This window comes from Pleurodeles waltl, chromosome 10 (assembly GCF_031143425.1).
Source record: "Pleurodeles waltl isolate 20211129_DDA chromosome 10, aPleWal1.hap1.20221129, whole genome shotgun sequence".
NCBI lineage: Eukaryota > Metazoa > Chordata > Amphibia > Caudata > Salamandridae > Pleurodeles > Pleurodeles waltl.
In genome coordinates, this window is record NC_090449.1 from 159,007,335 (window position 1) to 159,023,819 (window position 16,485).

The 16,485-nt window shown below is 40.8% G+C and overlaps 1 protein-coding gene across 2 annotated transcripts in view; it reads left to right on the forward strand.

Moving 5' to 3' along the window:
• ALKBH5 (alkB homolog 5, RNA demethylase) overlaps positions 1 to 16,485 on the forward strand; it is a 123,918-nt gene that overhangs the window by 96,517 nt on the left and 10,916 nt on the right. Inside the window, exon 3 of one of the 2 annotated variants that reach the window (XM_069210094.1) lies at positions 10,356 to 10,505. The exons of the other annotated variant lie outside the window; for it this stretch is intronic. Coding sequence (XP_069066195.1) covers positions 10,356 to 10,505 — 150 coding nt within the window. The remainder of the gene's footprint in view (positions 1 to 10,355; positions 10,506 to 16,485) is intronic. 2 annotated transcript variants of the gene reach the window in all.

Sequence of the window (16,485 nt, forward strand, 5' to 3'; positions counted from 1 at the left end):
CTTGGACAATAGAAATTAATGGCTGCAATTCCTCTCATTCATGTGAAAGGGTAGAAAGGTTTTGGGGGTGGTGGGGGTGAGGGTTCTGTTTTGAACATCTGACTGTTACTGCTGGTCAACATCCGCTCTACAGAACTTGGCATATGCCCAGGAGTATTCTGTGTAAAGTGCCAAATAGGTTGTGGCTTTTTATGATGCTCCCACAATGGTCTTGCATTGTCTGCAAATATATCGATTGGAATGGAAATAAGACTGGTGATTTTATTTTGAAAGCAAACCATGTACCCAAAATATATTTGCCACATAAAAAGAAGGTTTACAGGCGGGTTCATTAAAGAGTAGTCCATTTATTAAAGGCAACTTTAAATTACATTTCTCTAAAACATCCTTTTAATTAATCATTAATCATGTTTGATGGTCATCTTTACAAAATAATGGAGAATCAGTTTAAAACCAATATAGGTCCTAATTTTAAAGAAGTCACGAGTGTTGCCACCAAGAATCTGAACTTGTACATACTTTATAGGAATTTTCAAGAATTTAGAGTGTACTTGGGGAAACTGGCAACAGTTACAAGTTTCCATTAGGAAACTTTTGTGAATCCCATTTTCGCATTGGCAACGAAAAGTGCAATGTTCCTAGGAAATGCAAATTCAGTTCTTAAATCCTTTTCTTTCAGTGGGGAAATATACTTCCCCAGGGAGAAACTTCCTTCCCAGTCTGGACAAAGCTGTACCCCTGCCCCCGTCAGTAGTACATTTCTGATCTTTTCCATGGCAGGAAAAGGTTTGAGAGCAGTTGGTGAAATCCCTTAAACATTTAACTCTGTTCAGTTGAGTAAATATTTTGTTTTTTTGGTTATATCATACCTCTTCCTATTACTTTGAGCCCAGCTGCTGTTGTTTGCCTTTGCTCTCAAGGCTTGCTAACTTGTGGAGCATATCATATAGTGTATGCATAAAAACATAGAAAAGTTATTGAATATTCTTGTGCCATACCTTTTAAGGAGTCACCATTCTGCCAGCTTAATGATTTTCATCAGTTTTTATCTGTTGTGGATCAAATGCATTTCTATGGTCTGTGTTTTTTATTTTTCTGATGATGTGTACATACAACTTTAATTGATGGAACATAAATGTTAACTGCAAAAAATATATATTTTCCCCGTGGCTGCTTGAAGGACCGTTTGAATTAATGATCCTATGGATTCTAGATCCCAGTCAGTTACTTCTGTGCTGGACATGGTAATAAAGAAGTTGGTGGTCCTTTTTTTTTTTTTTTTTTTTTTTTTAAACACCTTAAGTTTTGGGAGTACTGACAAAATGCCAGTAGGACATGAAAAAAATAACATGCACAGAAAGGGGAGAGTCAGATTATCTTCGAGGTGTGGGCTGTATAATGTCTTAACTGTTAATAACATTTCGGAAATAAACATAGTAGTTATTAAGGTAAATTAGTATATTTCCTTCCCTGCGTTTGCCAATAAAAACATTACTGGGTCCATTTCCAGTTCATTACCTGTAATCTTTTTATGTGTGAAAGTATTTGGTTCCAAAAAGAAGCCACACAAGGACATGGCCATGACATGCGCAGCATTGCTCCTGGTTCAGCGCATCCTTACCAACATGGATCGGAACTGTTGGACAAACAGACTGAGTACCATTGGGTTATTATTTTCTATGTGTTCTCTCTTGTGTTCTCTGTGTTAAGAGCGAGTGGAAGATTTTGCTACTTGTACCCAGATTGTAGACTATACTCCTCTGTCAATTTTGTTTTTCAGTTATTTTTCCTGATTTTTTTTTTAGGTATATATTCTTATGCAGTACTCTTGGTATGCTTAGTAATTTGTAAAGTGTAGAATTACTCTTTGTAGTTTTTGTTGTAATGGGAAAAGCAAGTCAGTATGGGTTTTGTCCTGCACCGACTCCTTGATTATAAGTAAATCAATAGGTATGTAATTCGGATGGTATCAGTGGGGGAATATGTCAAGCTCTTCTTCGCAAGACATTGCACCTTGGAGTTGGCTTCTTTTTTTTCTTTTTTTAATAAAGGCCACCTAATGTGATGGGAAACCTAACTAAATGAAGACTGTATCATAGGTGTTGACTTTTGACATACTTCTAATTGACTTGACAAGTTTAAATTCAGGATTCTACTAGTCCGTCACTAAATGGACTGTAACATATGACAACTTAGCCCAGACTTGCAGACCAACGGAGGGCAAATGTTTCCAGGTTTTTTTTCACCCATTCCCCAGTTCTGTTAAGTGCTAGCTAGACTTCCTATAAAAGGAAAAAAAATCTGCCGAAGTTGAGGAATACTAATATCTGCAAAGTGACCCCCTTAATATTACATATTTAGTTAAACCTGACTGTATAGCCACAGCAAGTTTCATTCTGACACGTATAGTTTCACTTTTAACACTGTAAATAAGGGCTCAAAATCCCAGCATGTGAAGCACTGTTGGTTTAAAATTTAATAAAACTCCTGCTGAAAGGGTATTGTGATACAGAACAATTGGACAGTTGTGAATATATCACTATATTGCCATGCCACTAAGTATTACCATGCCACTGATTAAAATCCAGATGTGCTCCAACAAGGTCTAGTAACGTAATATTTATTTTCTCCAGTAATGACACACCTATCTTAATTTAGGCATGTCCACAGAGTCTCATTGTGGTAAGAAGGCTCGATGTGTATGCTGTGGTCCAGTTTGCCTTTAGCTTTTGTGCCAGGTGCTCATCTGAAATGGTGTTCTGGACAGGGAAGCTGAAAAGGTCCTAACTTGGCGGTTACCATACAAGGTTGTTAATAGTGTGTGGTGTTAAATGAGGGGAATTTGTTCACTAACCTAATCAATTGGAGAAATTTAAATTTTTAGTTGGTCTTTAATGTTCCACTACATGCATTGCTCTTCTAGCTGCCTCTCTGCTTACAAACATAAAATACTATCTTTGTTAGGCTCCTTCTTAGGTTTGCTCTGTCTGAATTAAAGTCCAAAACTATTTTCTGTCAAACATGGTTATTCTTCAGAGACATCCAACACATTAACCCTGGTGGCGATCTACTCTATCCACACTGGATTCCTCCACTGCTGCACCTTCTACTTCTAGGTTTCTTCACATGTATACATTCCAGGGTCCAAGTTCAAGAAGCAAAAGCACACTGAAATATAACCCATCCCTAACACCTCACTTAGAATTATCCATAAATGTTTTTTGCATTAATCTAACCAAATAATATAGCCGCTTACATGTCAATAATACCTAAATGGAGAAATATTTAATGCTTAGGAAAAACATTCGTTTTATTCACAGGTGGCATCTGTTACTTAACTATGAAATCTTAACCAATCTATAACTTTTCTGTTGCACCAGCAGGTCATCATTTAACACCACTTCTGTTACCACACTTGTCTAATTCTCTCTCATTGCAAGTGGCCCCCCTCCTCTTGTTCACATCAGTTCCCATCTTCTACGATCAGAGTTCCCATGAACTGTTGCCACTCGCATCAGTTTTGGCCATGTTGACACCCCCTTCTTGTAGCACCTTGGTTTATACACACCCAAGTGCCCACCTTGCAGATCTTCCTTGCAACCCAAAACCTGTCATTATGTTTGATAAATTTATATTCTTTCAGTTTTACTACCTCCACCAGCTTTTCTTTATCCATAGCCCTACCTGTGCAACTGTTCATCCATGATGGAGATGCTTAAGACCCGTCCTATAAACAGATATTATGGTGATTCCTCTAACATACAAGGGATTGTTCTATACACCCTTAATAATTTCTTGACTTCTCCCTATTACAAAGCATTCTGAGCCACCAACTGTACAGTTTTTCAATACCCTATTTAATCTCTCTATTAATACATTTTCACCTGGATGATAAGATGCAGTTTTGTAATGCTTACTTCCTTGTTAGTTTATGAACATCTTAATTTCTTCTGAATCACATTTGGGGCTATATGTGACAAATTCCTACACACAACCTTCTCTCATGAACCCATCTTCACAGAATTTTATTAGATTTTCAGATGTCACATCTTTCATAAAACCAACTTTGGTCCTCTTTGAGAATATATCTGTCACTTTATGGCATATTTTCCATCCAACCCCATTTCATTAAAAGGACCACAGATGCTGATTCCTACTCTTTATCATGCACTGTCAGACGTTTGAGAATAGTCATTGTTTCCTTTGCCATGTGTTTTGTTACACCTTTCACAACTAGAATACCCTCTTACAAATCTTTCTATGGATCTGTCCACGGCTGACCACCAAAAGCCCAAGCTTGTCTTCTTTTTTCTTGCAGACAGGCCACCTTTGCCTTCTTGTAGCAAACCCGGTAACCTTGTCCAAAGGGACTTTGGTGCTTGGTACTTGTATGCCTGCCCTTTTGTTTTTCACCATTCTGCAGATAATTATGGCCTATTGACATTATAATCCTGTAGTTTACTGTTTTTGTCACCTCTCTTGAACCAACCCTTGAATAGCTGTTCAGTCCCTTTCATCAGAATCTTGGCTTCACCTTCTCCTTTCTTACATCGGTCTACAGATAGGGCACCAACACATCCAGTTTCACCACCACTTAGTCGTCGTTGTCTTTCATCACTTACACGCATTGGTAATGTAGACAGGCGATCTGTGTTCACAAGGCAGGTTCCTGTGACGTTTTTAATCACACATTAATACACCTGTGATTGGTATATGCACTGGGTAAAACAGATGTTTGCTCTGCTTGCTCCTCTTCGGGTGAAAAGCTCAGCCAGGATATGTGGTCAAGTCTTGGTTCAAAATTTCTCCCCTATCCATACTTCCAAATCCATTGTGCATTCCATTAACATGCTAGTTAATGTCTATGACGAAGTCCTGCACCCTCTGCCATTACCTTTCAAATGTTCCATTACTGAATGCACCATTGCCCATGATCCGATCACATATTTAATTTTGGTATGCTAAAATGGAATGGTGTCGGTCCAAGCAGCATACTTTTTTTTCTTCTTCTAATAAAGTTTACATGACACAGCCAAGTTTCATAGCATAAGAGTCTTCATCAGAAGGGTTTCAGTGGATCTTTACCACTTGTGCAACATTAGCTGGTCTCTGTGGTACCAGGCTAGAGGCTTTCTTGTGTCTCATGCCCAAGACACAGGCTTGTAATCTTATGTTTCAAGTAGTGTGTGTTTTTTCTAGAGATCATTAATTCTTAAAATTGTTTTAGTCCACTGTATTGATGCTCGGAGAGGCAACCACAGTACAAAGATAATTGAGTATGGTGTTTCGGTTTGCTGTTGGTGCTGTCTGGATCGTTTGGACATAACTGCATGATAATTTGGTGATTAAATAAAGACCTCTCTCCTCGTTGTAATCTGGTTCTTTGCTCGAAACAACCCATTATCATGGCTTCTCTCCTGTCTTCTGTTCAGCCACCTGTTGACTTGATGAAGGATTCTCTGCCATTCTAGGTCTCAAGTGGTCCAGCTACGGCCAGATTTCGTCCTCGCCTCTTCTATGAAGGGGTTCAGCTCTGAATATTCCAGATCCTTGCGAAGATGGGCATACATAAGAAAAATTACACCTAGGTATACAATCACCCTGACTTCCCCTTTTCCTCAAGGACCCTGCTATCTGTCTCATAAACTTGGTGCTGAAGGGAAGAACCATGAACTGTGAGACCTGGCTCCTCCAACATAATTGAAGGAAGCAGCTGTTTAGACTATCAGGATGGTCAGGTAGGTTTCTTTCAAGTCTAGGCTGACCATCCCATCATTCTGCTGAAGAATGTCCCTGGCAAGATGAATCCCCTCCAGTGTGGAATGATGATAGACCAACCAACCTTTGAATTCTCTGAGGTTGCTCACAGGCCGAAACCCTTTCTTTTATTTTAACTGCACTAAAGAGGTTGCTGAGGATTATTCCCTGGGTGGAAAAAAAAGACCTCACAACTGTCCAGTATCACCCTTTCATCATCCAAGACAAAAAGAGAGTATGGATATGATGTTCTGTTTAGGTGGTACCAGAGAATTCTATTCTGAATATTGTCACCGGACCCAGGCAAGATACATGAGAAACTTCCAGGCCAGAAGAAAACCCACCGGCCTTCCTCATATCTTTAGCTGGGAAGAACTGTTAAGGCTTACTTGTAGCCCCACTTGGGGCATTGCTCGCTCATCTAAAGCCTCCATGGTCTCTGCCCTGACCTACTCTGAAGGGGGAAAAAATTATGAACCTGAACCTGTGCTGCAGCTTATCTGACCTTCTGGTTGAATTACCTCTTTTTTTTTTTTTTTTTTGCCGGAACTGAGCAAAGTGGTGGCCAGCCAGGCACCCCCTTACCCCTACTGGCTCAGGTAGAAACCTAGGGACGGAGAAGCCATGGTAGTGTCAAAGCTACTCAACTCCCTCGAGAATGGTTCCCCAAAGAGGCCCATCAGCAACTGGGACACCATTTGAGTCGCAAACTTTCCCAGCCCAGACTCTGTTTTAATTCGGAGAGACTGCCTGCTGTAAGGATAGTTAGCATTGCCTAATGGGCAGATCTCTCGCTGTTCCCAACCAGACAAGAGATGGAGGGGTGATGATATCTCAAACGCCTAGGCTTCCTTTCTTGTCTGAAATCTTAGTGAGAGTGCCTGCCGTGTCTAGTGTTCTCCCCGTCCCCACTCCTCGACAGCACCTCGAGAACCTGTCAATCCCCTTGAGGTAATTTACAAATTTGCATAGGAATGTGGCCATTTTACCATCTGTCTCTGGAGAAACGGCTACTTTCCCCTTCAAGAAAGAACAATGTTCTGCCTTCAGCTGGCCCCTCAAATCTTCATCCAGAGTTTTCTTCAATCTGTTGCTGCAATTGTGGGCCCATGGGCAGAAGGGCTTCTGACACTTCCCTCTTAACCAAGATATGAATGACCTGTTAGAGGGAGTTATCAGGGAGTACGATTCTAAGACCTTCTTTTACAGATCCGTACCAAACGGCTGTTCTGCCAAGATGCTCGGTGCAAGCTTCAGAGAAAGCAACCCCCAATCCCTTGTGCCTAACCAGCCTACACTGTAAGCTTTATACCAGGAACATACCTCCAATCTATTAGAAACGGAGGAATGATAAAACTCAAAGGTGCCCCCAACACAATGAAGGTGATGACTGTGCATACCAGAATCATTGCATCTCTTTCGATAACTCCGCCAGACCCCTCTTGTCCACCCAACAGGCACTAGCCACCATCCCACGCATCCAGAAAACCAGCGCAGGAGTAAAATCTTTCGCCTACCTCGCAGCCGGGAGCTAAAACGACCTGCCCACCACCTCAGACAAAGCCCATCGCTCACCATCTTCAGGAAGAACCTCAAGACATGGCTCTTCGAATGAGGCCCAGACCCACCACCAGCACCTTGAGACCCTCACAGGTGAGTAGTTGCGCTTTATAAAAACTGATTGATTGCAGTGCCTAATCCAACAAACAACAGGATCCTGGTACCACTGTGTGCACCTGCAAATCAGAGCTCGACACAGGGCCTTTTCCGTTAAAAGCTGTTTCCTTTGAGCCCCCAACAAATAATTTACAGACAATGACCCTATAGAATTATGTTAATTAAAGATGAACCAGTTCCACAGTGTATTGCTGACGCCAGGTGCTAGTTCACATCCATTGATATTTATAGATGTCAGTTCCTTTGCATAACAAACTACTAGGCTGTTTTGTTTTCAGCTACTTCCTATGAATGCTTTTGTGGTAATGGTGTAGGGATCCAAGAAACTTAATTTCTGCTGTCAGGGCTTATAATTTACCGAACATCGTAACCTTGGAATCCCAACCTTCAACATGTTGATCCTTTTTAAGTCTGATCTCCTTCGCTCCCCAGATCAATGCTTAGACAAAGAATGCTTTCTCTTTCTCTCAAACCTTCATAAAAACATTCCAATCCATACCGACCACAAAGTCAGACTGCCTAGAGTTCTTGTTCTGGCACATTTCATTTACTCACTTACTCCAGTGTCCTAAAAAACTCATTATCAAACTCTAGAGATTTCAGAACCCTACCAACAGATTTTGCCTTAACTTTTGTAAATGCAGCCACTGCAAGGCTTCCTTAAAGGCACTGGACTGGTTCCATGTCGATGCTGGGATCAAGAACCGTCTTGTATGCTGTACATAAAGCCAACTGAAGCAAAAGTTCAATACTTATACAGATATTCACCCCTCGCCACACATCTACCCCTAGCCCCACGCCCAGTGTTTGCCCATCCGGTCACCCAAGTATTATTCAAGAGAATGAATATTAGAGGATTGTTGACCATACAGGGACCCAAATTGTGCAATGCTCTATCTGAATCTGAAATCTAAACCCAAATAGAAGTGATTCATCAAACCCATCTCTTCAGAATTGCCTTTTAACTGGACTCAACACAGAAAAGGCATGTGAGCAAATAAACTCACAAGTACCATTACTGTGCTTGAATTTTGCTTATTGCACCCACAACTAATTTCAGACACCGTCGGTTCTCTTAACTCCCTACTGTTCTGTTAAATTCATCCTCACCTTTTTCAGTTCTTCCGAAATGTAAAACCACCTAGCCTTTTGGTTTACCTGTTATACTGTGGATTTTTCTGCACTGCAATCTTTCAGAAACTGCTGAAGTGTGTGACATTTTGGCAGTCTATGTTATATTTTTTATATTTTTTTATCGAACAGCGTGTGTTGCTTGATGGCATAAAAATTCCGTGTAGGTGTTTTGTTCTCCTCTTGCACATCTTTTATAAATTGATTGAGAATGGACAACATATCAAAACTTACATTCACACCAGAAGTGCTTTTGTAAATATCCTTGCCTATGCAAAACAGTATGGGAGGCTAAAATAATCAGTCCTCATGCGTTTCCCAAATGGAGCATAGCCACGTGCACATTCGGATAACCCAGTCTGAATTCGTTGGGGGGAGGGTGGTTGGTGAGAGGAGACCGCTCACCTTGTAAATTGGTCTTTAAGTTCTGTCTAGTGCAGACTAATATTAGTAGATTGATGCCTTTTTAATTTTTTCTATTTCGCCTTTATGTTCCCACCACTAGCATTTAAGATCTATTGTTTGAGTCCACCGTTAATCATATTTGGGGGCAGGAACCTTGTACTCCAGGTTGGACCGCAGGGGTTATCCTGTGGAAGCGGTAGGGCATTGGAATGGTTACTGGGAATTGGAACAACTTCTCAAACGTAAAGAAATATCCTTTAAAAGTACAGTTTAAGACCGTATGCTGGCTTACAGCACACTACTAACCGAATTGATCAATGCCTCTAAATCCCACATAAGTATCTGCCATGTGAATAGGTTCAGGATTTAATTAAATATGTGTAGGTTAACACAGTTGTATCTTGATTTCTACCTACCTATCTGAGACGTGATAAAAAAAATATATATTAACTTTAACCTAGCATTTGCTGTTAACTTCCTCGGTTTGCGGTCTTGCTAGCTAGTATCCCAGAAAGTTATACACCTTCCAACATTTCCTACTTAACTTAATCATACCTGTTCATATTAGCATAAATCTAAACGGGTTACTGGCAAGTACACGTGTCTCGGATCTACCAACATGCACAAGACTGTTCCCATCTAATAGATTTCCCATTATATCACAGCCAGCCTGTGTGTAAGTGTCTATTTCCTGAACACACCCAAGTCCAAAAGGTAATTTGTATGGGATTGAACTTCATACATATTTGGAATTTTCACCACAAAAAAGAATTTGTGGAAGTTGATGTCTGTTGTTACTTTGGTTAAAACGACCTGTAGTTTTAAACATGTCACTTGTGTTTAAAGCCTACTATTGGCCAGATAGTTGAGTAAGCGCTGTAAATATGCGACGGTGTTGATATGGTTTTCCAGTGGTCCTGTGGCACATGTATGCAGGTCTTCTGCAGTAGGTATCTCCCTATTTCTGCCCAGTCCATGATTTACTGACATGTACATTGTTTCACATTGGTGGAGCCGCTCTACTTCACTGCTTATCAAGGTCTGCTAAAGCAGCCCAACCTAGACTGTAAACGCTTTTTTGGGAGTTTCTTCCTGGCAGGTACAAAGATGATGTCTTGCACAGAACAGTAGAGCCAATTTTTCAAAGCACTTGCCATACACTTGTCTTCCAAGAAATCTAAGCAGATGGGGACACATTAAGGAACTAAATAAATGCTAATCTCTCAATCACCAATATGATGCAGTTAGTGTGAGTTGAAGCGGGAGTAAGTTATCCTTTTAGAAAGTGGCTTCTTTGGATATCATTTACTTTTGTATTGCTAATAAATATTATAACTATTCTTTCGTAACAGTAATCTGAAGTTGAAACTCATCCTGTTTTCCAGAACAAGAACAGAAGCTCCAAGGTTGGACGCACATTCACTGACCAGCTCAGTTTCTCCCGACAACTTTCCTGATCGACTGTCTGGAAACAGGCAGCATATCTTGAAACCAAAGCGATCCCATCGCAAGGCCGACCCTGATGCGGCACACAGGTATGGCATGGTGCAGTACAGGCATGCGTTAATCTGCCCTCAGATTTATATGCTGTGCACACAGTTGTCACCCAGGATATAATTAGTGCATTTTATTCCTTAGTGTGTGATGACACCACGATAAGCTTCTGCTCCTTCAAAGATTTGCAGTGATGTAATTCCTGTTTACATCTCATCAGTCAAATCTGTCGTCTTCTATATTCATTTTTTTCTGCAATTCGGGTTATAGACCCAAACACAAATGTTCTCCTCTCAACTATTCATAATAAATACCCTGTTAACAAAGGTATTTTCAGCCCTTGTCCGCTTGATGGATGGACTATGAATTTTTTCTTACCAGAAAACCACATAAAGCTTGCAGGATATTCACCTTTGTTTCTTTCAGAGTATTCTCCCAGAAATCACAATACATCTAGTGAGTTTCTACGTTTGAGGGTTAAAATTGGGATTCCCCCAATTATGACAGTGCTGACATTCCCATCCCAAACACCTCTCCTCTTAACCCCTTCGCTGCCAGGCCTTTTCCCCTCCTGTGCCGAGCCTTTTTTGGCTATTTGGGGCAGTTCGCGCTTAGGCCCTCATAACTTTTTCTCCACATAAGCTACCCATGCCAAATTTGCAACCTTTTTTTATAACATCCTAGGGATTCTAGAGGTACCCAGACTTTGTCCCCCTGGTTCCCCTGAACGAAACCAAGAAATTAGACAAAATACAGTGAAAATTTCGTATTTTTTCTTCCAAAAAACTGGGGGAAAAGGGCTGCAGAAGAAGGCTTGTGGTTTTTTCCCCTAATAATGGCATCAATAAAGGGTTTTCGGTGGTAAAATCACCATCTTCCCAGCTTTCAGAAACAGGCAGACTTAAAATATAAAACCCAATTTTTCAACACAATTTTGACATTTTACTTAGACATACCCCCATTTTTACTATTGTTTGTGTTTTCAGCCCCCTTCCAGTTAGTGACAGACATCGGTGAGAAACCAGTGCTGGATCCCAGAAAGCTAAACATTTCTGAAACGTAGACTAAATTCTGAATTCAGCAAGGGGTCATTTGTGTAGATCCTACTTGTGTTTCCTACAGAAAATAACAGCTGAAATAAAAGAATATTATAATTGAGGTGAAAAAAAACTGCAATTTTTCTCCATGTTTTACTCTGTAACTTTTTCCTGCGATGTCAGATTTTTTAAAAGCAATATACCGTTACGTCTGCTGTACTCTTCTGGTTGCGGGGATATATAGGGCTTGTAGGTTCATCAAGAACCCCAGGTACCCAGAGCCAATAAATGAGCTGCACCTTGCAATGGGTTTTCATTCTATACCGGGTATACAGCAATTAATTTGCTGAAATATAAAAAGTGAAAAATTGGTAAAAAGAAAACCATTGTATTTCCAAAATGGCCACAAGATTAGGTGTTGAGAAGCAGTGGTTATTTGCACATCTCTGAATTCTTGGGTGCCCATACTAGCATGTGAATTACAGGGCATTTCTCAAATAGACGTCTTTTTTACACTGTCTTACATTTGGAAGGAAAAATGTAGGGAAAGACAAGGGGCAATAACACTTGTTTTGCTATTCTGTGTTCCCCCAAGTCTCCCCATAAAAATGGTATCTCACTTGCGTAGGTAGGCCTAGCGCCCGCCAAAGGAAATGCCCCAAAACACTACGTGGACACATCATATTTTCCCAAAGAAAACAAAGCTGTTTTTTTAAAAGTGCCTAGGTGTGCATTTTGGCCTCTAGCTCAGCCGGCACCTAGGGAAACCTACCAAACCTGCGCAGTTTTGAAAACTAGACACCTAGGGCAATCCAAGATGGGGTGACTTGTGGGGCTCTGACCAGGTTCGGTTACCCAGAGTCCTTTGCAAGCCTCAAAATCTGGCCAAAAAAACACTTTTTCCTCTCATTTCGGTGACAGAAAGTTCTGGAATCTGAGAGGAGCCACAAATTTTACCCAGTGTTCCCCCAAGTCTCCCGATAAAAATGGTACCTCATTTTTGTGGGTAGGCCTACTGCCCGAGAAAGGAAATGCCCCAAAACACTATCTGGACATACAAAAATTATCAAATACAAAACTACATGTTTTTGCGGGGGCAGATTGGCCTAACAAACATCGGCCGATCTGCTCCCAAGGGGGGCAGAAATGGTCTAAATACAATTTGCCCCTAGGGGAGTGACCCTTGCCTAGTGGGCGGTGTCGAGTGGGCATTGAAATGCTCTGAGAGACTTCAAAGGGAAGGAAATTTGTTTCCTTCCCTTTGAAGCCTCTCAGGCCCCCATTACATGATCGGAAGAGAAATGCTTTGCATTTCTCTTCCGATCGCGCCAGAAGCTGATGGGAAAGTGGCCTCTGATGAGGTCAGCGCGCGGACCTCATCAGACGTCACTAGGGGGGGTCGGGGTTTAATATCTTAAGATCAAACTGATTTTGAAGAAAAATACTGTCTTGTTTGTCACTGTGTTGACTTAACACTTCTTTGTGGTGCAACAGTCATCTAGACCACATCAACGCTTTCACTTGAACTGTTTTCCACATCATCCTCTTTTCCTGTTGAATGCCCCCAAAACCTGTTGTCTGATTGCAAAGCACTATCTTGCATTCCCAGTCCTAACGAATCACCATATTTTGCTCACTTCTGGACTCTTCAAGTAACACTTTGTTGTTGACACATATGCCCTTGAGAGGAGGCAACAGCGCAACTAAGAAAACCTACCTCCCCATCCCCAGAAAGTGCAAGTGGGAGAGTGCTGTTCCTCATGTCGTCCTCAATACTGTGGCGACTTAGTGGGGGGAGAAAAGAAGCACACTTAGATGCTATTTCCTGTAGATGAAGAGGTTTAAGAAGCTTCACTAGATGCTTTGAAAAAGTGCTTTGGGCAAGATTCCCAGATAGGTGCCAAGTGACTTTGAGAAAAGTATGATACTGTTCTGTCTAGTGGTTATTGCAACTACAGGGTTATCCTTCAAAGGTCCATGAGAGATCAAGACAAATGCATTTGGCATCAACAGACAGGATCAGTAAAAAAAAATGCATCATTTCCATACATTTCTAAGAGGTTCAGGTGCGCGCAGCATTTCTGAATATTCTGCCCGAATGTTGTTTTGGTTCTACCAGTTATAGATGAAGGCCAGCTTAACGTTGAGTGGTTTGAGAGTGTTGAATGGATGGAACTTCTTGATATGGCTAATTAGGGTGAGCATCCTCAAGTGTCCTTCATACTGGTATAATTCTCATGAAGAGATTAGCACTCTTTCTTCTTTCTCTTAATTTACTACAAAGGCAGGTCTGTTTAGCTTACCGAGACCTTTCTTTCTGTGGAAATGTTACAGAAATCGAATGGGTCGAGGCTCTGGAATTTTGTTTCACTCAAACCTTTCTGTCCTTACCAGCCATTCCATGTTCTGCTGCACTCACTTGTGCAGCATACTACACCGTTAAACCTGAATGGTGTAGGACTTATATTGTTGATTTTCCATTGTGAACCCGAAACACTCCTATGCTTCTTCATAGTGGCCACGTGAAATTAGCCTTCTGAAGGTCCTCTGAACACATCCTCTCGTTTCCCTGTACGCTGCCAGCTCCAGAGCCAACTCGGACTCTTAAATTTCTGCAGGGTAGGAAGTGGTTTTGACTGCTGTGTGTTTTTTTTCTATCTGTACTGCTGCCAATTATGTTTTGTTGATCGTAAGTTATATCGTGTAGTCCTAAATTTAACTGCCTAATTTCAGTAGTTTTGCAATTTGAGCACCAAATGTAATTCACTTTCTAACTTTTTTTTTTTTTCAGTGAATTTTATTTTTGTGACAACTAGGTGACATAATGTCTTGCAGTCTAAGGTTAAATTTGATTACTGATCTGATTTTAGAGCTGTTGATTCTTTTAACTAATGTCTGATTGATAAATTAGATGTTTCTACCTTACAAATGCAGGATTATTCAACTGAAAAGGAGAGATAATCCCTGGTTTCCGTCTGGTTTTGTGAAGCTAAAGCTTGAGTTATGGCTGTTGGAATTTAAATTACGCAGAAATTATGATCCTGACTCTAAATCTATAAATGGCCTCAAAGCCAAGGAGTGATACTTTGAAGTAAGAGAAGCTAAGAATATGTCCTGCTCCTTTAGCTTACAAAAAGCTCCCAGATTATCTAAAGAAATATTTTCCCTTATTCTAGCCTCAAAACCCGACCTCCATTCAAAACGATATTAAAGACTTACCTAAATTTTCTGCGGTCCGAGCTTTTTCCACATATAATAATTACTAACAGGCATCAGACCAATGCTCAAGGTATTACTAAGCTAGTTGTTGTTGGCTCTTGGCTGGCTTGCAGAATTGTAGTTATCATTAGAGCAGGCATCTTGGCTAAATAAAAATCTGCGTATTGATTTTTCGCCTCAATTTGTAATCCTTCTTGGTTTCCTTTGGACGTAGTTCGTGCAAAGTAAATGCAGAAACTTGTATTCAGAAATGGCAAAAAATCTTAATCCAGTATTCAAACTTTCCCTGAGAACTCGAATGTCTCCTCATGATTAAAAGAGAGCAGTAGTAAAGCCTCTTCTAAAGAAGTCCTCGCTATACTCTCCAGAACCAAATAGTTTTGCATCAGTCTCCCCTAGTTGTAAAAACTGAGAGATCTTTCAGCAGATAACCAATTTTGTGAAGTCGCAAGATACATTGGATCCCTTTCAGCTGGCTTCGAGCAGGTGATGAGCACCTAACTGGGGGCTTTAGATGACCTTCCAAAAGTGATGGACACAGGGGGACAGGTGCATGCCGCCGCAGCCTTTGGCACCATCAACCATAACATTCTGCGTACTAGATTAGCAGATTGAGTCAAGTGGATGACACAGGCCTGGCGGACTGTTTCTTAACCGCCAGACAGCAAATGGTATGAATCAACCTTTTTCTTTACAATGTAGACTAATTGATTGGAGTGTGTCACAAGGGTCAGTATAGTCCCCACAGCTATTCAAGCTTTATATGAGACTATTACCTTTTTGTTACATCAGATGAGTGTTGAAAGTTATATGTATGCTGAGACAACACTCAACTGATCTTTGGCATTTTTGGTAATTCATTGGTGGATATCCACTAATTTCTTTAGGGTAAATGCTAGCAAAATGAGATACTTGTAAGTTCTCCAAAAAATTCCGACAACTGATCTGAACTAGCCGAAGTATGTTAAGTGCTCCTCTTACGGCTGCCACACAAGCTTGGAATCTAGGCATTCAAATTAATGCCGACCTTGGACTTCGGTCTCATGTAACTTTTTAGGTGGAGCATAGCATGGGCTTGCCCTTCAAAAATCCTTTATTTTCTTTGGTAAATGCTTTACGTTTATCCCTCCTTGGGGCAGTTTGGTTACCGCCTTGGACATCACTCCCGTTAACTGGCTAATTGCACATTTGCCGATACGTTTGACTGCGAGCAAACTTCTTTTCCCTTTTGTGTGCTTCTTCACGCTGATGCCATGGCACTTTGAATCAGCTCGCTTATGTGAAACTGTTTTACTTTTCATTTTCAATTTATGTGGCAAGAAGAGTCCGGTTAGGAGCTTACAACGCTAATGGCTCAAACTCAGGCAAATGCACGACCCATTGCATTGCAAATGCTTGTTTTCTATCTGAAGTCTCTGAAAATGGTTCTTTTGTTTCTAGATAAGGAATTTAGATTACCTCAAAAAAATGTTTTGGCATAAACAAAATTCCTGGTACATGCCATACAGACGATTGTGCTCTTCAGAACAAATTTTTGCTCAAAGCGCCCAGAGTCAGATCAGTCCTCTTCAGCGCATTTCTTTTTTCGATGTGGCTAAATTCAGAAACTCTCATCCTAGTCAGATAAGGAATCAGTCGTCGTTGCTGTGTTTTTGGAACTTCGTGAAAACCTTTCTGCTTAATGCTTAAGCACTTATTATATCCCTAGTGCCTCGATTTCTAATCATTACTGCTCTGACAAAGGTCAAGAGAGCCAGAAAACGTC